The 16,663-nt window shown below is 35.9% G+C and overlaps 1 protein-coding gene across 8 annotated transcripts in view; it reads left to right on the top strand.

Moving 5' to 3' along the window:
• LOC105345641 (rap1 GTPase-activating protein 1) overlaps positions 1–16,663 on the top strand; it is a 47,716-nt gene that overhangs the window by 5,668 nt on the left and 25,385 nt on the right. Inside the window, exon 1 of one of the 8 annotated variants that reach the window (XM_034480496.2) lies at positions 6,704–7,621. The exons of 5 other annotated variants lie outside the window; for them this stretch is intronic. In XM_034480496.2, the coding sequence (XP_034336387.2) occupies positions 7,536–7,621 (86 nt within the window). In that variant the 5' untranslated portion in view covers positions 6,704–7,535. Of the gene's footprint in view, positions 1–6,703; positions 7,622–11,714; positions 12,163–13,197; positions 13,371–16,663 lie in introns of those variants that run through there. 2 more of the 8 variants (XM_034480499.2, XM_034480501.2) reach the window with 2 other exon arrangements.

Below are 16,663 nucleotides of genomic sequence, written 5' to 3'. Positions count from 1 at the left end.
TAATTTACGATTGTTTAAACCTGTGAGGTTAGAGGGGAAAATTATCTAAATAGTCGCTCTTTCAGACAATAAAACCAAATACACGATTTCCTTAGTGTGAATAATTACCGATAATTATTTTCAGAGACGCAAACAGTCATAGATAAATAGATCATGTACCGTTACATATTCCAGTAGCTCAGGCATAATTAGACATCGCTTTACGCAAGGAAAGCTACCGTTTTAATAAGCTTGTCAATACATTATTAAATAAACAACGAGGCTTACAAATCTATTATCTGGCGCTTGTTCTCCGATCCCGCAATTTGTACCTCTAACTAAACTAACTGAACATAGTTCACCGTACTTTTACCTACCTGTTTACTTTATCACAAAATTTATTACAAAAACAAAACTTTGTATCAAATTTACGCTGATTTATTTTCCGCGATTCGGAAATCGTCGCGAACAAAGCGGAAATTGGATACACGCAGAAAAAACCTGATATACGGTATTTGTAACATCACCTGAGAAAACTTTTTAAAAAATGGTTTTCCTCAACCATAAGTCAATTCATGAGCTTTGGTGCTCAGTTTTGTATAAATATACACTGTCTAATATTGAATTTAATTTGAAACTTTCAGAGATTAGATTGTAAATTTTCATAGTGCTTGGAAATCTCATTCAAAACAAAGAAATATTTATTTAAAATGTTGTTTATTTGTTTATTAGTGCATTCAGAGAGAGAGAGAGAGAGAGAGAGAGAGAGGGAGAGAGAGAGAGAGAGAGAGAGATTGTGCAATATTGGAGGGAATCTAACAGAAGATCTCCTCTGAAGTGTTAGATCAGATATGCTCCTTGCTGATAGAACATGTTGCTGCTATATGGGCCTGGGAACCGTGTGCTTTCTCTCATCAATCAGAGCTGTAATGTAGAGTATCCTGCTGTCACTTCTGTATCTTATACAGGAGTTACCAGCCTCCCAGTCAGCTGACTGATCTCTCTTTTATGACCAGTTTCTGTAACAGGATAGTAGAGCTAGTTCTTCCCACACATGGCAAACCCAACAGCAGTCCCTATCAAGGGAGACAATCTGTCTGGTGCCACACCAGTTGTCCCCCTTGACTATAATCTTATCAATAAGCCACCATCAAATGCTCTCTCTGATGTTATGCTGTAAACTGCTGCACAAATTGGCAGATATGATACTACACAAAGATACTACATGTATATACATTATCCAGACATCCTTGTTTGATATTTCTTATTCATGTAATTCATGAATGTTTGCACAAAATCATCTACTTAGATTCAACCATGTTTTGGTTTCTCCATTTTGAGCATACTTAATTAACAGGTTTTTTTATTCAAAGACTCTCTTTAATCCAGATGCTTGTTTATCATACCATATACACATGTTGAGCTGTTAATGGCTGTCTGTTTACTACTGACTTTGACCTTGTGTCGCGACCTCTATGTTGAGGTGTACAGAGGGCACCAGAAACACTGGAAGCAGGGCTTGATGATAGAGATTTGTAAACAAGCTCTCATCTCCAGCCGATCTGTGGTGAGAACCTGTGAGGGTCAGTAGGGTTATCCCACTTCTGTGTTACACAGGGTACAGAGTCTGCAGTAATTAATTAGCCTTATCACCATCAGTCTACCTCCATTGTTCTGTTACAGCTCCCAAGCTAAAGTTCAGAGCTAAACGCAGCAAGCTGTTTTCTGAAAGGTTTTATTTTAATCAGGCTGTAAGAATATTCTTTGTTATCCTAAACAAAAATAGTTTTAATGGTTAGATGAAGGGAAAAGGTGGCTTCTACGTAGTCATCAATTCGAATTGATTCTGAAATTGTCGGATCAAGTCTCAATGTCTTACTAGTACCAGTATTTGATGCTGTCTAGTGTCTTCAGACACTGTCTTGAAATAAATAAATGAAGTTGCTACTTGCTTTGTCTTCTCTGAAACAAATTTGGCTACTGTGTGATAAATAATCTGAATGTGGGTTTTGTGCCATATAGTAGAGAACAGGGCTACTCTTGTATGAAAACCCAGGCTTCTCTGAAATGAGGTAGACTTAATTAATGATCTTTGTTTTGATTACAGTAGTTCCCCAGACATTTTACTTGTCTGATACTCGACTGCCTTATTCCATTATAGGTAGAGCTATAATTACCACTAACTCACTCAATGATCTGATCTGACCTGTGCTAATTTGTCACTAATCACTCAGACCGACCGAGATCACTCGTAGAGTCCGATCATCTGTCTGTCCAATATTTGCTAGACGTCGTTACTAATACTGTCTTTGTCGGTGATTGTCTTCAGCAGTTTGACAGATTCACCAATCCCATCTCTGTGTTGAGGACTGATTGACATCGCTGCTGACTCTGTATCACTTTTACTAAGATACCGTATATCCTGGGGTTTTTTTTCGGGTGTCACAAAATTTGCAAACCTTGGGAAAATGTGTAGAATATATAATTTGTATGAGTCATTATTTTTTTTAGATTTTATAAGTTTCCAATAGAAAATAATACAAAATATAATTTCTGCTTATTCAATATTTTGCGATTTAAAAGAGATCTAGAAAAAAAGTGAAAATTAGATCATTGCAAAAATTACTGGATAAACGGTATGATAATATTCTTTGAGGTGGACTTGTTGTTATTGTAATATATACGGCCTTTAATATATTCAATAGAATTTGAAACAAAACTTAAAAATGTCCTGCATGGTCACCTTTTATTTGTGGAAGAGATAATTATGTGACAAGGAAGATATTACATGTAACGATTACAATATTCCACTTCTGGTATCAGTAGTCATTGGCCATATTGTATGGTTATTAATTATCTTTAAAAAAATCAATTTTTAATACATATATTATCAAATCCTTATGGAGAAGGCAGCTAGACAGACAATAAACCTTTGAGGTAATATTTGCAAAAATTTTATTATTCAGTAGCATGTACTTTTAATTAACCATAGATCATCAATATTATTTTGCCTTTTGCTAGAATATTAGTTTTTGAATAGATCAGATTTGATTGAAGTTACATTATTAAGTAGTTACGGGGGTGGGTAATCTTCTGTCTCACTTTAGGACATAAGTGTAACCTGAGTAGGTGTCAAATATCAAAGGAATTATCTGTGATCAAGAGCTATTGTATCATCCATATTAGGTTACAAGATGCAAGCTGTTCTACTGTGGTATTATGTAATTTTTACCAAAGTTTTTTAGTAAAAGGAGACATTTTGTGTTTTGTTCAGAGGAAACTTCTGACTCACAAGCTCAATGAGTCATCTCGAGACCAGGTGCTGAGACAGATCTGTCATTTTCAAGGTCAATCTGAGGAACTTCTATGAGATATAAATGGAAAAAAGAAACCAGTCATTGATAAAACCCATCACTCCATTGATAAACTATCAGACTGACGATGCTATATTGCGCAATTTTTCATAGAGATATCAAAGAGATATCTGCGAATGGTATTACAATCACATTATCAATGGTTATTTTTATTTGCATATAAATATCCCTGTGTTCTGTAATTATCCTTTTCCTTATTGTGTGTGATTGTCCTAGAGTCTAGGTCATTTCCTGTGTATAGAGGGAGGTTTCCTGTGCACTGTAGCTCAATGTCAAGGTCAAAAGGACTCAACTGTAGCAATGACTGAACTCGCCTCTATGTAAATATCTATAATCGCCCTCCGTCAGCTTGAGGTGTCCACATCCTGTCTCTGAGCATGCCGGTGCAATCTTTACGATTGTTTGAGTTGAACGCTTTGTTAATTTTGTGTCAATATTGTTTGATCACCTGAAGTAGGGTGCTTTTTCTCTCCCTCTGTGTTTTTATTGTTCAAAACATTTCACTTAACTCTAGTTAATATCTTAAGAGAAGGAGGCTTTACACAGTTTTATTGCATTAGAGCATTTTCATTCACTCCTTTGAATGGCGTGGATTTGTAATAAAACTTATTATGTGATCAAAGCTGATTTATAAAACACCATAAAGACTCAAAAATAAAGAAATTTAAAGGGCGTGGATTACCCCCTCTCTCACCAAACGTCCAGAAATCAGCTGCAAAGTACCCCCAAATTTTTCTCCCAGATAATAGAATATAGAGAAGACAATTTTCTTCTCATATGGTAGGAATATGAATTCTATAAAGAACATGATTAAATGCAAAAAATTATTGTTTTTTCTTTGTGTCTTAATGTTGGGCTGCAAGACTAATCTGTGAGGCTGCATCAACAGGCTGGGAGGTGTGACTTATCAGGGTCCTGCTCCAGCTATTAGAGCCCTGGTCGTCTGGCTCGTTAGGGACGTCCCAATGTCAGACAGAGGCTGCCACTGTATCACAGGAAGTGGGTGACGCACTGAAAAAAACAATGGAAGATTAGTGACACTAATTGGACGCCAGACTGAGCCAGATAAATCTGGGCCTCAACGTTCTATGAATAATTTGTTGTCTCTTTATCGTTGATAGAGCTATGTCCCTTCTTAAGCCTCAATCAAGCCGTCATCCCAAATTCACCAAGTTTATAGATGCAACAGGGTTGGTTGGTTGTTGTTGCAACAGGGTTGCATCATTGCTTGTCTTAATCTGGGTGGAGAAAACAATTCGCATACATGTATATGCTGGTTTTTAAAAAATTAATGCTTTTGATCGCTTATATTACTTTTTTCAAAACAAAGGCGAGGACTGGGAAATCAGTTTGTATGTAAATTGACTTGCGGGTGATAAAATATCAGCATTTGAGGAAAATGCTCTTTGAACAACACCTGAATTAAATGGAGAATTACTTGTATCAAGTTTATAATTGCAGATAAATCCAACTGACATGGAATGGTGTGCAGCCCTTGGTTTCAGGGAATTGTGTGACTCTTTAAAGCATTCTAGATAGTCTTTGAAGTGGGAAAACATCACCTGAAGTTAATACCTTAAGTGTCAAGTTCTGCCCCGATCAAACAATTAACCATTGGAGGGTGGAAACAGGCAATGGTCTCATCTAAATTAAATCACCTGATGATGGCTATTATGTCTGGTAGATTGGATATTATACAACTGTATATACGCATTTAATATACGGAATGAACGGTTGCTGAATCAAAAAGTGGAAATAAATATGATCAATACAATTATATGATATGAAAAAAAAATTGGAAAATGTGTAAATTCGTATAGAAAATTTATTTGTAGCAATCGTTATGAAATGATTTAAAATGCAATGTTTCTTGTCAATTTCCCAGCAAGAGTAAATTAAAAATTCAGTTTCCTTAATGCTAGCGACTCATTGTCATAATGACAACTGTTTTAAATAGAAAAGCACTGGTTTGAATTTCTAAAAAAAAAAATTGTTGGATTATTTTGAATAATGTAAAATATTTATAATGTTTTGCATAAGGTCAAAATATTCTTTTTATGTTGAATTAAAATCTATTTAATGAAATTTTTATTTCTGGAAATCTTGAACAAAGGAAATTTTGCACAAGATAAAGAAAATGCATTAGTCTAACAAATGAGCGGCACTGACTTCCAATGATATTAGTGATAACACTATTACCCTGTCAATCTCCATCATGCAAGATATCGATATACTAATTGTACAGTTAATAGACTCCACTCATGCATCTAAATGGAAAATACCAGGAACAAAAAACCTGTTGTGAAATTAATTAATCCAAAGTCTTCTGGGCCAGGAAATTCAGTTTTCTATTGTTTGTTTCTAAAGAGGGTTTGTTTTTATTATCTTCTCTTCTCCACTGGAATGGCATCATGCTGAGATACTTAATGAATTTACAGACTTTTTAACACTTTCTAGCAAGGATCTAGATAAACTAGTTTTTACTACCAGTGAATAGAGTAAATTAATACATTATGTAGTTATATTCCTTATTTTAACTGTTAATTCTAAGTACCTTAATTACTTTACATAGACATTTGCATATTTGGAAACCCACTCTAAAATGGTTATTCAGCCAGAATGAAAAGTAATTGAATATTCATTAAAGTTGTAGCCAGAATGTCCTTGTAACATTTATTTTTTCTGATACACACTTTTTTGCGTTGCACACACCTTAAACATTTGAATGGGGAGACCGTTAGTCAGGGCAGGGTAGGGATAAAGGTGTGACTCTCGACCCCTCGGGACCCAATTCTACATCCCATGTTTGTCACCAATTACCTGTCATTACAAGGTACTGACTTCACCTGAATTGCACCTGAGCAGGTGAGCTGGTTCAGCTGGTTCAGTTGGCCGACTTGGAGAGAGGCTGTGTTGCTGTTGTTCATGCCAGGTAACAGAACACAGAGCTGGGAGCAGACAGAGCTGTGTACATGTAGATACAGAGGGACAGCCTGCTAAAGGTTCTAAGGCAGTTATTGGGGGGACGTACAGAATCTGCAGTGGCTGGTCAGAACCCTAAGGAAAGTGATACTGTATTCTGTGTGAGGATATTCCACAGCAGCAAGGAGAAGGCTTGTATCTGCTGCTTTATCTCTCTCTCCTTCTCTTCTGATCCGCTGTATAATGAGCGGGGGAGGATTGACTGACCCAACACTCTCTGAGGACAAAATTTAAATGATTAGGCTCATCCCTCAATGAGACCCTGGCTAACAGGGTCCTCTGGTGCTTCAGCATTACAGGCAGAATTCACTGTTGGTGTATAGAAGTGTGCTCCTGATAATTCAGATTTATTAATATTATACAACGGCTTGACACTTGGACTCAAGGACCTTAGTAGAAAAGTGATGTTTGCTTTTTGTGTCCTTTGGCCATATTGTTCTTTAAATTTTGCTTGCAGTGAAATTAGGAGTGTGTATTGTATTGGGATCTAAATAAATTTCAATTTGTGCTGGAACAAGGGAATTCTGAGGATTTAGAGCCGGAAATTCTGTGATTTGTTGATTTGTCCTGATTCTACGCATTCAAAGGTGGCAAGGGAATTCTGAAAATAAAGTTTAGATCTTCCTGTTTGGTTGGTTGTGCCCTCTGATGGACATAAATCTTACCGATCAGAAACTCGCTAATCAATGAACCCGACAGGTGAACTGTTTAATGACGATTAACCTGTGAATAGAGGCACATTTTTAGCATGCATATTTAAGGCTGTCTTTATTGAAGATTTTTTTCCCTGAATTAATTAATCCAGAATAGAATGCAGTACATGTTCTGTTTTCGCTTACATCACGGAGAAGGGCTGTAGAGTCAGCCATGATATAACTGACAGATACCCAGGACAATTGTCTCATCCTGTAAGAAATCAAATTAAGAACTTTGGAGTGTGTTGATTGGGGGTTCTACTGGAAAAGATCCACACGCCTGAGGGGACTGAGAGTCAATACAGGCAGACAGGGAGACAGAAATAGGAGTCCGGGTCGATCGGACAGCTTCTAATCAAGTTAGCCCAAAATGATGCCTTAAGGAGGAGACGGTGCATTGCAGGTGACAGAATTTGGTAACTGGGTATACTATAGGATGTGCCTGTGGAGATTCTAAGGGTATCCTTTACTTGACATTAAGGATTTAAGAAACGCTGTAGTCATCATGCCCAGAAAAGGAAAATATGAGATTGAGGATTACCGATATGAATATTGGAATTGCCTGTGTTGTTGGAAGACTCAAGAAAAACCGTAAGTATGACTATGGTACTCGATCATTGATGTCAATCAAAATACATACAGAAGACCTCAGTCTCACTTTTAAGAAAGGAATATATAGCGTAAAAGTGAGACAAGATCAAATGTGAGCTCGTCTAAGTTTTATGCCTCTCAGGCCTGGACCTTTGTCAAAACTTTAGTAGGGGTGGGTGGGTAAGTGCAAAAACCAAAAATTTTCAAAGACTTTTCTGGAAGTAGCCTCATGCAATGTATTGACAGGATGTATGGGAAAAATTTACTTTAGATTTCAATCACTCTGGAGAGTATAAAAATGTTGGTAATTAATGTATATTTTTCAAGACATCAGTTCCCAGAAGAAATTTATTTTATTTCATTTATATGGATGTGAGAGTTTGTTGATGTTTGGTTTTACTCTGACATAAACATTCCGGCCTATTTCAGGTCTGTGTGAACTAATTTTCAAGGAGACTAGATGTTTGTTTGAGTGTCAGTGGGAAAATAAATTCTCAGATATTTACAGATTTTCTGTACAATCTTTGATGTTTGAATCATTCGTATGAGAAAGATTTTGGTATGAATCGATCCACAGTCGGTGATGGAGTAGAAAATGAACGTGCAGGAGCTGTAGTTTGCAGTGCTTGTGTATCTGTAGTATATCGGTGTGATAGGTAGATATCGGCATTATTTGTAGTGATTGAAGCCACATGTCTGTCCAGGGGCCCCCGTTATGTTATCTGATAAAAACTACAACAGAGGGGGAGGGGCGATTTCTGGTGATCAGGCAAAATGGGGGAGGAGGGGTGTTCTATCTAACACCAATACTGACCAGGCAGGGAAAGTCAGTTAATTTGATGTGTATTGCTACACATGTACCTACAGGACTATATAGGCTTATCTTATGAAAATCGGCATATACATATTGTTGAACTTTGTATTAAAATCACAAAGTTCTAGGGATATGTGTGATGAATTCATCAAAACATACAAAAATTTTGCAACACACAAGACTCTAAGTTTATTTTGAGGAACTATGGTCTTGATTTTTAGATACTAACAAAAACTATTTTAATTAATTTATTGTGAATCATTAGAATAAGTGGGTGCCAATTTTCATGCATGTACATGGATTTTTAATGGTTTGTCAGAATTATGTAATTCCATGGATTCGCTTGCTTATACCATGTATACCAATAGAGATGTTTGAAGACTGTATCTAATTCTTTTGAAAATGATGCTTATTAAATCCTAATTCAAAATTAAGCAACCATATCTTTTGAATAAACAATGAAATTATAAGTAATCTATCACCTTTTTCTTTTCTTTCACAAACTTGATGACAAACAGAATAACACAATCTTCGGCTACTGCATGATCTGCAAGGTGGGTTAAAAAATGCTGGAGATTGATTCTTTATGAAATGCAATTAATTTTTGGTCAAATGTTGAACAATTCGAAAAATTTTAAAGATTGATTATAATTTAATAACAATGTACCTTCATCCATATTGTGATGGAAGTGAAAAATTGCTGCAAGGGATATAAAAAGTTTGAAGCAAGCAAATTAATTGTTCAGTGATTTGATAAGGGGATGGAACTATCTTTTTAAAGCCAGCTGTATATTCTACAAAAATCAACAAAAAAGTTAGGTTCTACTTTTCACTTGTCAAATGATTTTAATTACATTTGACTACTCAACGTCCTATGCACATTATTTTCACATGGTTTTCTATGATTTTTCAATGTTTTTGCAAATATATAAAGTTTATCTCAATCTCTGCCTCGGCAGAATAATTAATTTGAACAAGAGGAAATACTGATATCTGAGTAAACAGTCCCTATTATAACAGGGCTGCCAGAAAAGATAAAGCAGTAACGTTATGTAGAAAAAAAAATAAAATGGCATGCAGAACAATTGGAAAGGGATAATAAAGGATTTTAATGAAAAATTGGATCATTTTTATTCCTGCTTATATGAATCTAGTATATTTGCATACTGATGAGTTCCTTATTGCAATATGCATTATAATTGATATTCATCCTTTACCACCTCTTTATTACATACATTTTAATGAAGCTTGTATATAAAAGGAATAATTTGTTATATGTTAGGTAATTTTTAAAAAGGTTAAAGAAAGAGAAATGATGAATTTTTGAATCATTGTTGAAGTGTTTGGATGATCGGCCCGTCACTGTGGTGAGAGGTTTCCTGAATGGGTGATTAACGGATAATTCCTGGAGATAAGATAATTAGCCGGGTTGATATGGGGACCAGTCATTGATTTGTAGGCACAATCAATGACATTCAGAAGGAGGGGTCACAGAAGGGCAGCTTCATTAATCAATTCATTAATTGTTATTGTTAATCAAATAAAATCCTCTACTTAATTCCAAGATTTACATAGTTATAGCCAGTACATCCAGACAAAGAAATTGATGTATGGATTAACATACAATAACTAAAGACAAATAATTTAAAAGTTGATAATGCGTGGTTACTGAAAAATTCAATTTATCAAGTTGAACTGCGGGGAGACTATTATATTTTTTTGAATTAATCAGAATATGTTTGAGTTTAATAAATTGATTCAATTGTTGCATTGCAAAATGTAATGAGTAGTTTTGATTAGTGAGTGATGAATTTATTTAAAAAAAAAACTTCAAAATATCTCTGTCCTAAATCAGACTGCCATATAGAGATGCAGTGAGTGATGATGAGGATAAGTACTTCTCTGTGATATCTGTCACAACAGTTCAGTGTTACAGTGTTGTAGCCAGGCATCAGAGCATGCTCTGTACAGTAAACATGCTGGATTAACCATATTATGTCATCACATTACGCATGTTACATGTAGAAAACCCAAATGTCTTCTCCAATGAAAATCATACACCCTGCAGAAATATGTCAGCTATATATGGCAGGTACGCCCATAGTTCTGCACAGGTAACTGAACACCAGGTACATCTCTGGGATCATCCCACAGCTTATCCAACTGGGAGATCGGCATAAGGACAGGGGAAAGGAGAAATGAGGCCAGAGAGAGTCCTAACGCTGGCAGAGTTATCTCTCTTGATACATCTTACAGACTCAAGTTTGTATATGCTTCAGCTCAAAATAAAGCAATAGATATTGAGAGGGATCACCGCTGTTGATGATTGCCCTGAGAGATGAGGCATATTTTGTCAATGTTATATAGAGAGGCACTTTGTCCTTAGGTTTGTCCTCAGTTATATTAATATACAGAGTCTCTTTGACAGTGGACTTCATAGTATGCCAATGAAGAACCGATATTATTCCACCAATGTACTGTAAATTCCTTATTTTACACGAGTACTTAATTCCGTGATTCTGTTGTTTTGTATCAAATCGCGAGAACATAAAATCGTGATCAGCAATTCTTTGTTATAATTTCCTATAGTTCAAAACTGTCTGAAAAATAAAACCGAGATTTTAAAAACTGCGAGAGTTGTTACTCGCGATTTTACACAGAAATTAATTCTTCACGTTTGATTAGGAATCTACAGTATCAAAGTCATTTAACATTTGAACAAGATGATTCCAATGTTCTATAGACTAGCTTTGAGTGCATATCTTGTACAGGTTGACATTATCTCAGTGCAGGGGGAGGAATATTTTGGTTCCAGGTATTTCATTTCACACAAATCAAAGCACTCTGTGTGTAACAGTTAAATACAGTTTAGCATTCCAGTTCTATTTATTCTGATTTAAATGATATTAGGATTAAATGGATAAATTGGTTACAAAAAGAAATCTGCTGACCTTTCAGGAATGATAAATAGGATTAGGCACTACAGGGCTTAGGAGTTAAAGTCAGGATTACTCGGGCACCACAGTCAAATAATCCCGCATTCAGGGGCAGATTTTCCCGACAAATATTTGTGATGTGCACATTACAAACCTATAGATATACTACTCTTTTCTGATCGGCTTAAATCCAATCAGGATTGGTTAGGATTTCATTCAGTACAATACAACTGTCAACAAGATCAATAACAGGTGAAATTGTCCAAAGTTTTGCGGCGAAGTTTGTGTGGTTTCTCACAAAGTTGTTTTTTGGTATCTTGTAATTTTGGAGCTCAGTCAAATTTCCAATACATCTCCATTGACTGCAACATGTGGTGTGATTACAGTGTTACTGAGAATTACACAGCAGAAACACAGCTGACTACGCTATTCTCCCTCGACCAGCGAGCCCGCCAAAGTTTTTTTTATCTACTAATTTAGATGCAATTAAGGAGAGGAAATAAATGGATAGCGACTCGTTTCATCTCTCTCTGCTGGTCTCCCGATCAGAGTTCCGGTCCGGATTCTGATATTCCGTGTCTTATAATTGTTACTCTCGGCTTCTATCTCGAGAGGTTGTGATTGGGAAATAAGCACAAGGAGTAAACGAGGACATGGCAGTGAGTTGGATTATAACAATGATTGTGATGATATCTAATGAGATGGGTGACGATTCTGCGCTGATTTAGAAGGATTAGGGATTTAATGGCATACCTTTGGCAAAGACTGATGAACCAGTGGAAGAAGGCAAAGTAAGCAGGCAATAGAAATAAATGTCAATTCATTCGATTTCGTGAGGGAATTTTTTTTTCAAGGTTTGAAGAATAAGTGTCTCTTTTTAAGGTTTTACTCATGTCTTTTACCTATAGTCAATAGGAAAGAAGTTTACATGATCAATTTTAACAGTGTTATGATGGTTTATGGAGTACTGCATGCTAATGGAAACATGGAAAAAACCCTAAGTATCTCCAATAAATATTGATGCATCACCCTTTATGAGTCACTGTGTATGACAACTTTTTAGTATAAAATATAACCATCAAATGTCCCAATGTTTTGGATTTTTTTTCTGTTGAGATCATTTTATTGCAACTTATGCACTTTGATGAAACATAAAATATATTGATTTTATCCAAGATTCATGCATAAAATAGGAATAGCTCATATTAAACTGTTCACATATCTTTTTGAATGTATAGATTTCTGAGGACTAGAAGTCAATATGATGAATTGATGTGTGAGAATTCTATGAAATCCCTCTAAAACCATCAGATGTCATTCAATTAACAGCTTTTTTAGTGTTTTCACCAAATCTTCAATTACCTTTGGCCCAGAAATTATTTTAAAAGATTTCAAACTTTGTCCTAGACAGGACATAAATCAGTTTGGATTACACTAATTGAATCATTGATTTGTGGTAATCTCCATACTTTTTAATGCAAGGTTTCTTTTTCATGATTTAAACCGAAAATATTGCATTGGACACTAATTGGATATGGGAAGTTTTAAGCAGGCTAATGAATTGATTTTTCACACATAGAGTTATGGGAGGAAGGAATAATTCAGAATAATAAGTTGTTATTACCCATGCCATGCCAGCTGAATAGTTTCCTTATAGCCTCAAATCTCGGGGAAGCTTGTTTACTTAGTAAAATTCAAAAAGCCTGAATACTGCGTTTGTCAGCTCCCCAGCTCCCCGGCCCTGTTGATTTGAGGGGAGAAGTTCTTATTGTGGTCTTAGATCATCTGATCTCCAGCCAAAATATTTCAAGATCAGCTCTGAGCTGACAGAAACATTGTGTGAAAGTCTGCGGTCAGAGTCTGGAATCAATAGGACAATGTAAGGGATATATAGCCGGGAAAGCGCTGGAATCTGTATATATCATAGGAGGAGTTCTGTTGAGTCTGAGTTCACTGTATCACCAGGCACCATGATAGGCGATATTGTATACCTCACTGAGTAAGTAATAGTCTCTCATCGCCGCATGTTGTTTCTCTATGATAATGTGAGCTAAGGAAGCAATCCATAGTCAGAGTTTTAATAGTCTGTTCATTATGTATTAAGAAAAATGATACTTCACATGTATATGACAAGATGTATATGTGAATTACTTCATTGTTAATTATGATGATGATGATTGAAGTGCCTGTGATTTTTAATGCACTGCATTGTTTTTTTTATAGTAGATAATATTCACATGCATCAGGATGGGGTCTGGTTACTCCATCCTGTTGCACATGCTTGCAGTGACTATGAGATAGATTTTTGCATTTGACTGCAGTGGACCATTCAGACCCCTGTGACTACATCCTGTTATTTTGTCAATCGCTGGTATCTGCAAATAGTGGTGGATTTATATTTATACTCTATGCAAAATCTCCATAATGGCCTTGAGGTTTATTCATTAAGGAAACTTATCAGCACTTATCATTGTTCATGAGATTTTATTGGGGACATTTTACAAAGTACATGAATTTATAGGTCGAGCATTATATAAACTAGAGAGTCCTTTCATCTGAAGATCGGTCCACACTAGTAGATATCAGATAACTACGACCTGTTGATTAGAACGTTTGTAATATTTACGTTTAACATAGAACTGTTGATTTATAACGTTTGTAATAATTACATTTAACATAGTACTGATCATTTTTACCGTAATATAATGTGCCTCAAATGCCTGAATATCATTGATAATTTATTTCTGTCACTTAATTCATCTTCCATAAAAATATGTATCTTTATTAATTGCATTCAACCTGTCATTTTCTCTATTTATGTTTATCTCTCTTTCCCTCTATCTCTGAGTCTTTCTCTCCATTATTGATCTTTACATGGGATTCAACTTTTCCCTCCCCTGAGTGGTCACTCTGCAGTTGTCAGGTATGTGTCCCTCTCTACAAGTCAGTACACCCACAGTCCTGTCAGTAACATCACAGTTCATAAACTAGCTTATCTCAGGCGACAAAGACTGACCAGTGGACTGCTGACGGAGACAGTCTGTGATTGTTTGTTTGTCTGTCTGTGCATCTGTCCATCCACCCATCCATTTGTCCATCTGTCCACCCAACTGTCCATCCATCTCTTTGTCTGTCTGTCTGTCTCATTATAAAAGTATAGTTTTATATAAGGCAGGTTTGTGTTGGTGTCAGCAGCCTAGATATTGCTCTGTAATCACAATTTGTTTTCTCCTTAATCCTTATCTTGCCCCAGACTTTCACAATACATCTATTACCATACAATCAGTAGTCAGGCTATCCAATAAGGACAGAAATGAAAAATTCATACAGTGTGAAAAGACAACAAGACAATTATGTAGCTTTATCTCCCTCTCACGGATCCCACACAGTATAATGGATCTATTAAAGAAATCTGAGTGATGTACTGCCGTGTAATTACTGTTGGAGGGCCCCCATCTCCTCCAGATGCCACAGCTTACCCATCTCTTTATGAAATGAATTGCAGGATGTGTTTTATATGCATACTGAGGCATTTGGAATTCATTAATTTCCTGTTAACTGTGTAATACGCCTCACTTTAAGAGACAATGCTTATCGTATTTGGTTGGTACAATGTAGAGTCTGCCAGACAGATTTATAACAACAGTCAGTACCTGAAAGAAAACTGACTGTAACCTTGTAATATTTTTTTCATTTGTTTTTGTCTTCTTATTGGTAGTCATTCTGGAGCTGAATTTAGAGGCATGACAAATATGACAAAATTTGATCCATCAACAGTCTGCAATAAGTGGAGAATTGTTCAATAAAATTTCATTTTTCTATGTAGTGTAAAATTTTAAATATTACGTTTCCAAAAAGGTGGTGAGATATATGGAAGGTGCTGGTACCTATCTTTTGATCTTGCAATACAAGTGTACCATTAGGTGGTGCATTCATGTCCAATTTCTAGTCTTTCAGTTGTGTTAGGTTAAGACTTTACCTACCATGGCTCTTTGAGCAATCAGAAACTAATGATGATAAATCATCAGGTATATATCTGTAGTGTCTGCCCCGGCCGTCCACAGAAGTCATAGATCACAGTCCAGAATTGATGCTAGCACCCAATACAGGGAAGCCATGGATGTTGATAATCAAAAACTCATCAGGGTCTTCATTAGATATTGAATGATTCATGAATACAATATAGTAGATCAGATTTAGAAGTTCAGGTCTAATTTTATATCACTGTTGGGAATGTCCTTCCCATATAGCTTACAGTAATATTACATCCTGAACGTGATCCCAGCTTCATTGTGCGACCTTGTGACCCTATACCAGTCACCTATGACCTTCAGGTAATGTCATTCAGGAAGTGGGAGTAGCTATGGGAATTGAATTCATTGTGTTTCTGCTGTTGCAAGCAGATTTTGAGGTGGGATGCTTTTAACTTGGTGCCAAGATATAAAAGTCAACAGGGACCTCATTCCATGTTATCTGTCTGTCACAGGACCAGTTTCACACAGAATGTGCTTTTTGAAATTTTCCTGCAAGAATGTATTGTATGTTAATGTTTCCCAGGAGACAGGGACAAAAAGCGATAAAAAGAACAGTTTAACATCAAACAGCTCATGCCAGGTCCTGCTTGTCACAATGCATCAAGATAACTGATCTTTGCTGTTACATGGCCGATAACAGTTACTTAATGCAGTTGCTAATGCATAACTTTACATCAAGGTTGTTCCATCAGAGCTAAACCTGCATAACAATGTTAAATTCTTGCATGTGTGGGATTCAGATGAAATATTTCAGTATCTTTTCTGTGTTGGTGATGCATCTAAGACTTGAACCCCAACCTCACTCTACCGACTGACCAGGGCCTTCACAGTGTTACATACTGCAGTCTCCTTATTAATAAATGAATAATGAAATTTACAATTATTGTTTGTATTTTCTGTGTTTCTATCTCGACAAGTAGTCTTACAGCTCAGAGCAATTGATTTAATGTGTCGGGTTTTGGTTTGTAAGTCAGGCATTAGATCGATTCAGGTAGGGTTTTTACTGTTTTTTCCTTCAAAGGAAATTTTAAGGTGCACAAACTTGTAATTTTTCCTTACAATTTGACATTATGAAATATTTTTCTTATTTTTATATGATTATTTTTCACTCACCCTATATCAAAGTATCTTGTTGTGACCCATACCTATCTAATGAATGCATTGAGTAGGTCAATATTTAATACATGTATTAGTAAATGCCTGAAGCCCTGACTGTCACTGTAGGCATTCCTTCACCATTATGAACCCTTAGCTGCAA

This window comes from Magallana gigas, chromosome 3 (genome assembly GCF_963853765.1).
Source record: "Magallana gigas chromosome 3, xbMagGiga1.1, whole genome shotgun sequence".
Taxonomy (NCBI): domain Eukaryota; kingdom Metazoa; phylum Mollusca; class Bivalvia; order Ostreida; family Ostreidae; genus Magallana; species Magallana gigas.
This window is presented reverse-complemented; position numbering and strand designations above follow the sequence as displayed.